Here is an 8,238-nt window from a genome sequence, read left to right as displayed (position 1 = left end):
ACCTGCCATTCACTCTGCTCCTATCCCTCCAGCAGGAGTTGGAGGTCTGACTCCCTAACACAGGTGTAGTGAAAATGGGGATCACATGTCATACTCTAACATAGGTGATTATCTGGGAATCTCTGTCTTTGTCTACTCTTCTGCCCAATGAGAAGTATTGATCTAGCTGTAAATCTCTGGTCAGTCATACATCACACAATATTATCATGCTCCAGTTAGCAATGAGAAAGATATGTTGCAGGGGATGCAAGTAATGATAGAGGGAGAGGCCACACAACTATGGGCTGCCGCGCGCACACACGCACGCACACACACACACACACACACACACACACACACACACACACACACACACACACACACACACACTGTCCCAATTATCTATTGATAGATAACTTTTGCAGTGTAGTAGCTGGGATGCAAGGGGTAAAACTTGAATGTGACGACATTTCACCACATGTAAATGACGAACGCAAAACGGGAAGTACATTCGAGGCTGTTTATAAAGGCATAAACTTCCACTTGTTTTTGTTTGGCTCGAAAATATCATTAAGTGCTTTTACGGAGCAGCTTACTCAATATGCCCTTAATTATTGCATGATGCCGGGAAAGTAGTTAAGTTTACTGTTCAAACTAGAATAGTAAATCTGACAGCTAGTACAGGCATATGCTATGAGTTTGGAACATATGCTTGCCACGTGAAACCTACGTGAAACCCCTACACTCGTGCATTGAAAATAAGTACTATAATGACCTGCAATTCAGATGTTTATGACAACTTTCAATTCTGATCTCTAAAGGGATGTGTTCCTTTACATATCTTTTCACACTTAAATAATTTCAGCGGAGGTACTAGCGCTGTCTGCAAAGATTTGACAGTTGCGTGGATCGAGATATTTTCAATTTCAATGTATATGACATTGTCTTGTTGATATACATGCAGTGAATAAGTCGGCCTCAATTATATCTATGCCTATTGTATTAATTTCCTCCATATGCTGATTGTTGCCTACCATGTTAGGGTGAAGTTAATGTCAGACACACTATTATATATATTCAAATGAAGTGGAAGGCCAACTCTTAGCATCATTTTTTACACAGTGGTCAGTTCTTTGCCATTCATCTGTCAATGTCAATGAATTACAAGTGTATTTCTTTGTAAAAGATGCAGTAGCGTCTGTACTGTATTTGTGTACTCCTATACAGTTTGGGAAATTAATAATTTAGGTTGTTTTCACAGTTGAGCAGTATATGTCCAATGTTTTGTTGTCATTATTTTTTCTCTTCTGTATTGCTTAATGTTGCCCATCCAACATGTCAGATCTAAGATTAAGTGTATGGAATTGGGCTGTATCCTCCACTCCAGTGCAGTAAATATGGACCTGAGCTGTTGACATTGATGTTTCCCGGTGGAACCAGACCATGTTTATGGGACGACTGAAACACTTCTTTAACATCACAGACTGTCTCACTGCCTTGCTGCCCGATGCTACTCTGGACAAGGCTAAAGAGCTTGTGGAGAGCTGCAGGTAAGGAAGCTATTCTACACTAAAGATGGACTGAGCTGAGCTGTTTAAAGTGTGTCTCTATTGCTTAGGCTAATCAATGCTAAGGGCAGCTGGTTGGGATGCATTTTCAGTGGTATGTGTCTCAGAGCAGGCAGTGTCCCCCCTGGCACCACAGAGGAGCAGCTGCATTACTCCAAAAAACTCTACTACTCCGCCTTCCACCCAGACACCGGCAATCGTATGAACCTGATTGGTCGAATGTCCCATGCTGCAGTTCTGCAGGTGAGCACTAACTGATGTGATTCTGATGGGTTACCAGGTATCACAGATATGCCTCACCAAAGATAGATGCTGATCTATACACTATTAAGGGACTGGTCATATGTTAACAACTTACACAAACTTTGGATAAAAGCGTCAGCTAAATGGCTGTGTGTATGTCTGTTGAACTGAGTGTGTATGTGTCTATTGTGTGTTGAACTGAGTGTGTGTGTTTCTCTGTGTACTCAGGGAGATCCTCAATGGCGTTGCTGTTACAGATGAGAACAGGAACAAGCTAGGTGAGCACTGGAACACTAACATACAATTAAAATGTAACTGATATACGCTCAGTACAGCTCACACAGTCACTCTCTTTCTCTCTAACAGAAAGCTGCTACCCAAGGCATCACACAGGTGGTCATCTCTTGTGGCTTTAGACATTCTCCTCTGGTTTCTTCCGCTTATCTACTCCTTTCCTCCAGTTTCAGTCATTCTGCCCATTATGAGAGAGAGAGAGAGAGAGAGAGAAAGAGAGAGAGAGAAAGAGAGAGAGATAAACTCATAAAGTGATATTAAACTGTCCTGTCGTAAAGGATCACATTCTTCCATTGGCAGTTGATGAGGACGGGAGTGTTGTAAGTCAACAAACTAATTTGGTATTTTCAGATGCATACTGTCTTCTATATTAGTCTGTTTCAGATGCATATTGTCTTCTATATTAGTCTGTTTCAGTGTCTTTTTAACTCTACTTGGCGCTATTTTGATCTCTCTTTTCCCTCCATCTCCTCATTTCTCCCCCAGCTTTACCTTCATGGTGTCAGCTGCCTGCTCATTCTTCTTCAGAACTGGTGACAAATCATTGAGTCTGTCTGTGTATATTGTATCTAAACATGGATAAATCCTTTTCAGCATGTTTTTATCTGTACCTAAGCTGGTGTGTGTGTGTGTGTGTGTGTGTGTGTGTGTGTGTGTTCTCCAGCTCCATGGCTGTCTCCAGAATGGAACCAGAGCTGAGGGACATTGTGTCTCAGTACGGGGACAGCATGCATTACTACTACTTGTCTACTTTAACAAGGGGCTATGAGACAGGCCAACACAACTCCTTCTCCTCTCCCCCCTTTTTCTCCCCCTCTGTCACTTCCCTCTCAGTTCCCCCCTGGACCAGCTCCACTATGTGTAGATCAATGTAAGATATCAGCCTGTTACACTCCTCCTCGCCCCCACATACCCACCCCACCTCCCACTCCCACCCAGAACATGTAATGTACCCTAATAAAATAATTCTCAGTGGGTATTACGTTTACAAGAGGCTATTTAAATGTGATGTTTGTATGCACAGTTGTATTGTGAGAGTGAGGTGATGTTTATAGTGATGACAAATGAGTGCATGAGAGGCTGGACATAAACTGAAGAGACAGAAAAGTTATGTGTTTGAATAGCTTTAACTGGAATCACACTGCTTTTTACATTACACCACTGTGATGGTCCTGTGTCATCTGATAGCTGGCTCTTCACAGATTGACAGTTTTGGGTGAATAACATAAACACTAATGTTAGGTCAGCTCAGTATACAATTCTATTCTGTTATTAAGGTAAGGATGTGGGGAGCTGATCCTCGAACGCTCTACCTATGTAGAACAGAACCTGAACTGGTTGTCACACATGCCCCCTAGTGGCCATATAGTGTAGTGGTTGTCACACCGGCCCCCTAGTGGCCATATAGTGAAGTGGTTGTCACACCGGCCCCCTAGTGGCCATATAGTGAAGTGGTTGTCACACCGACCCCCTAGTGGCCATATAGTGAAGTGGTTGTCACACCGACCCCCTAGTGGCCATATAGTGAAGTGGTTGTCACACCGGCCCCCTAGTGGCCATATAGTGAAGTGGTTGTCACACCAGCCCCCTAGTGGCCATATAGTGCCTGTATCTGCCTTAGAAAGTAGGCAGCCGTGACAAAGTTGCTTCACATGATTCAAATGGGATATCCTGTGGCCTGGGGTGGTCCAGCACCATGGCTTACAGTGCACACATATGCCCATGTTGGCATGGTTTTGAATCCGGCCCATGCCGTGCTGACATACCCTCTCCTCCTTACTTTCCTGTCTCTCTCCACTATCTCTATCCAACATATATATATATAGTGACAGAGAAGGTAAAGAGGGGGAGAAAAAGGGAGGAGAGGAGAAGGAGCTGTGTTGCCCTGTCTCATAGCCCCTTGTTAAAGTAGACGTAATGCATGCTGTCCCCGTACTGAGACACAATGTCCCTCAGCTCTGGTTCCATTCTGGAGACAGTCATGGAGCTGGAGAACACACACACACATACATATTTTTTTTATATATAAAAGAGTGGGACTGAAAGTAAGGAGCAGAGGGTATGTAACCTTCAAATAAAAAAATAAAGATAAAAATCTCCAAATGGGATGTCCTAACCTAGAGCCACTTCCATGGATTCCTAACCAACCCCCTTATCTAGACCTCAGTATTGGTAGAATGGATAAACAGGTTGCCCTCTGATTGGCCAGGTGAATGTCTGCAATATTCAGGGCAAGCAGCTATGTGCAGGGGCAATTCAGATTCATAAAAATTATGCAAAACAAAACCTCAGAATGATTACCACCACTGTGCTTAGGGTGAGATGCCAGAGATGTTCAATTGATTTAATACAAATAAATGATACAGAAAAACTAAAAAGATGTTTTTATTTATACAATCTGTAAATGTACACAATAAAAATGACAGTATTCAAGGGAGGTATTTCAAGTGGGATCAATGAGTTAGCTGAATTCAATGCATAAATCTGATACAGCCATAGTTCCTAGCTTATGGTGATGCATTTTAAATTGTCAACTAGATACTCTGAAAAACTGATACTAAACATAACCAATCACTTTCCAATTGAATTGAATTCTAAGCTATCTTTAAATATTCTTCTTCTTAAGCAAAACACAGAGAATCAGATTGTTCATCAGCCAACTTCACTTATTTATCCAGATGTGTGGTCCTTTCTTCAGCCTCCCTCATCGCCCTGAATGAGAGGTACACTGACATTGGATGTCATCAAAATCATAGCACGCAACCACACGTGTATTTCATTTTCACCCACCAAATATACCTTTAAACACTCTGAAAATCAGTAGTAAAAAGATCATGTAGCCAACTGCTGGTGTTGTGACCAGGGTGATTACACCAGGTCATGCTTCATCAACAACAACGCAAGCAGGGGTCTGCGTAGGTTTGCGAAGGTTGCACAGGCGTTCGCGCCCCTCTCTTAATTTCTCAACGTGCAACCAGCCACAGATGTTGCACACCATTGATTGATTGGTTAGTGAATGGAGGCGGAGCTTAAGTAGTTCAGTACTGAAGAAGATTCGGGATACATTTTTGCGAATTAAAAGAAAGCTGAAGAAAAAGAAAAGTGGAGCTGCGGCTGGGAATCAAACAAAGCCCACCTTCGTTATGCTCTAGTATGAAGTATTCATAAAGCACCGGGAGACCGAGACAAACTATCCTGAGGTAAATACAGGCAGCCTTTGTTCACTAGCAAGCTAGTTAACTAGCTAGCTAGCCTAACTAGCCTACAGTACAGTCTGACTTCTGCTACCCTACTTTGTACATTCCTACGTAGAAACAAAAAGGGTTCTTCGGTTTCTCCCTGTACGAGAACCTTTTTTGGTGCCAAGTAAAACCCTCTCTGTGGAAAGGGTTCTACATGGAACCTAAAAGCTTAATTTCCTCTCACCCAAACACTGTTATTTTCATAATAAACCCATTTTAGGATGGTGATTGTATCACATACAGTATAAAGAATTAATTGCAACTGATAACAAAAACATACAAACACAAAGAAAGAACTTTCTGCAGCTAAAAAACACTGCAGAGACCAGGAAAGGAACTCCCTAATCACACAGAGAGGAGACTTCTGTAACCACGACACCACAAAACATGGGGTGCACATCAAAGTATCAATCTCTCGACCAAATAGTATCCCAACTTCCTCACACTCCCAATGCATCCATAAGCATCTGAATTCATGTAAAATGTTAATTTGGTATAAGAAGAACATTTCATACCCAAGATAAACAACTTCTTAATGAGGACAACATGCAGCATGTTTCTTCTTCGCTGGTTTGATAGGGACTATTTCCTGATCCAGTTCCTCATCATCATCATCAGACATGCCAGATTCAGCATCTTCAGAAGCTAAGGGAAGAGAAAAAGACATCAGTCACTAAGGGCAAAGGTGTTAATCTGCATCTAAAATAACCACAAAACCAACATCCAATGACATTTTCAGTTTCATCGAATTTTGACGAAAAATTTACTTATTTAATACAATTATGGTTTATTAAATCACGCTTGGGTGTTTGTAATATGTGTATTTTGGTTTCCTTAAGCAATATAGCTTCTCACCTGGGTACAATATAGATTCTCACCTGGGTACAGCCCTTTTTCAAATGTTTCCCCATACAGTACGTGTGCATTATTAGGCGGGCCTTGATTATGGCTGTACCTTTACAGTTTCTGACTGCTATGGAAAGCACCCACTGTTTATGCCCTTTCGTTTCTGTATGCTTATACTTCATTGTTTCTTTTTGATGGATGGAGAATAGCCTAAAGAGTTACAGAGCTTTTGTTTTGGAAAATAAATGTTTGTTGGTTTTACACTTTATCGGAGCTTGGGATCCTTTTTGGGGTTGCTACCTGGGAAGTGTGTCTAACCGTGGCGTCACATACTCATAGCATCAAGGCAAGTTTTGAATTCTGATTACGGATTGCCTTTATAAGCATTTTCTTTGGTTACATTACACTGTGTGCAAACTTTTATTCCAGCTAATCAACTCTTTGATGAGTTGGCATGTTGAATCGGGTGTGCTAGTGCTGGACCAGGACAAAAGCCTGCACACACTGAAGCTCTACTGGACTGGCAGTGAAGAATACAGGTGATAGTCAATTAATGTGATCAAGCCCATACCAATCAATCAACTTACCAACAAGATGTAGACCGCTGACAGTCACTGGTCCTGTTCCAGACTTCAGCCGGATAGTAACCGGGGCCTTCAACTCAAACTCTCCCATGCATACCTGAGGAAGACACTACAGATGAGACAGGCAAAACTGGCAAAACACATTCCTTTCTTTACTGCTTTGGAGAGATGCATTTATTTAAAGTGACTGGGCAAGAATGGCCTAAGGGTTATTGGATAGCTTGCATTGATAAGACAGAAACTACAGTTACTTTTTCTCTCTGAAGTACCTCTACAAATGGAATATTAGGTCATCAAATTATAAAGTAAAACAGCAAATAAGCAGCATGCGGGAGCTTTTTCTTTTGAATAAAGTCTACTTTCCCTCCCTATTTGCGGATCAATTGATGAATGCCACGTACCATGGGCAGGCAGTTGATGTGGAGGTTGGCAATGGGCACAGAGATAGTCTTCCCCTGGTGATTCATGGCTGTCACCTCCACCACATTACTCTCCTCCTTGGCTCCCTCTCCAAGGCAGACCTAGAAGTATCAGAGACACAGTAAGAGATGCATTCTGAAAGATATACTGGGTGATTGATCAGCAACATCTCACAGGCCAGATACACCAAGACATTCTGGGATAAAGTGAAAAGGAGAAGAGTGCAAGAATAGAGATGGAACAGCTTACTCAAGTACAATGGCCATTCACAATCTTTGTGAAAAGGGTGTACGCATGTTGTGTAACACTATCATGTGTGCAGTATGTGTCCGTCCAGTATCCATAACTTCGTGTTCCAACGAATAAAATGGGAATTCGATGCATGTCTATATCTAGAACCCTACCGTCCGTAGCTCGAGAAAGTGCTCCAAGTCCTCCTCTTCGTCCCCCTGGAAGGTGTAAAACGGTACTTTGGAGGATAATTCACAGCCTGCGAAGACACAAAGTTCAATTCTTAGTAACACGTGTAGTGTGATGCGCTATACAGTTCACAATCCCAAAACGTTGTAGTTGAATTTACGGCTGTAACTTTAAAACTTTAATGTTATCCTCTTGTTGATCTTAGTCACTTAGAAATACGGCTATTCTCAATAGTTCAAATAATCAAATACAATGGACATAGAGCATGCAAGCGTGACATCCCCACGTGTGCTAAAACGCAATTTTATGCAACACATTCCTTTAGTAAAAGCGTTGTCTTACTGAAGACGAAGCTCTCCAATTTAGATCTGCCAACACTCCCGGCATCCGATGATTCATCTTCTGCGAACGACATATTTATCTGAAATTAAAATAAATTTAGACGGACAGTTCACTAGTTAGCAACAAAACCGCTCGCTTTCGAGAGAAACAAACCAGTGTCGCAGGAAATACTACGTCATCAATGTGGAAGGGGCGGGCGCGGCATATTTCGCCGGGGTTCTTCTCTGGTGAAGATCAAGTAAGTAAGTAAGTAAGAAAGATTGCTTTACCTTCATCAGATCTTACCTTTGGCTTACCTGT

At 42.0% G+C, this 8,238-nt stretch overlaps 1 protein-coding gene across 2 annotated transcripts; it reads right to left on the bottom strand.

The window, feature by feature from the left end:
* Positions 1-4,452: 4,452 nt before the first annotated feature.
* On the bottom strand, positions 4,453-8,084 carry npm3 (nucleophosmin/nucleoplasmin, 3). Of its 2 annotated transcripts, XM_083695135.1 has the most exons (6): positions 7,939-8,084; positions 7,581-7,666; positions 7,158-7,277; positions 6,760-6,853; positions 5,842-5,971; positions 4,453-4,796 (listed from the first exon to the last, which is right to left on the bottom strand). In XM_083695135.1, exons 1-5 carry the CDS (start codon positions 8,009-8,011, stop codon positions 5,859-5,861), a joined length of 486 nt encoding a protein of 161 aa, XP_083551261.1. In that variant the 5' UTR covers positions 8,012-8,084; the 3' UTR covers positions 4,453-4,796; positions 5,842-5,858. The 2 variants fall into 2 exon arrangements, with proteins under 2 accessions (XP_083551261.1, XP_083551260.1); XM_083695134.1 differs by having other exon boundaries at positions 4,453-5,971.
* Positions 8,085-8,238: the final 154 nt, after the last annotated feature.

This window comes from Argentina silus, assembly GCF_951799395.1.
Source record: "Argentina silus genome assembly, chromosome: X".
Classification (NCBI taxonomy): domain Eukaryota; kingdom Metazoa; phylum Chordata; class Actinopteri; order Argentiniformes; family Argentinidae; genus Argentina; species Argentina silus.
This window is presented reverse-complemented; position numbering and strand designations above follow the sequence as displayed.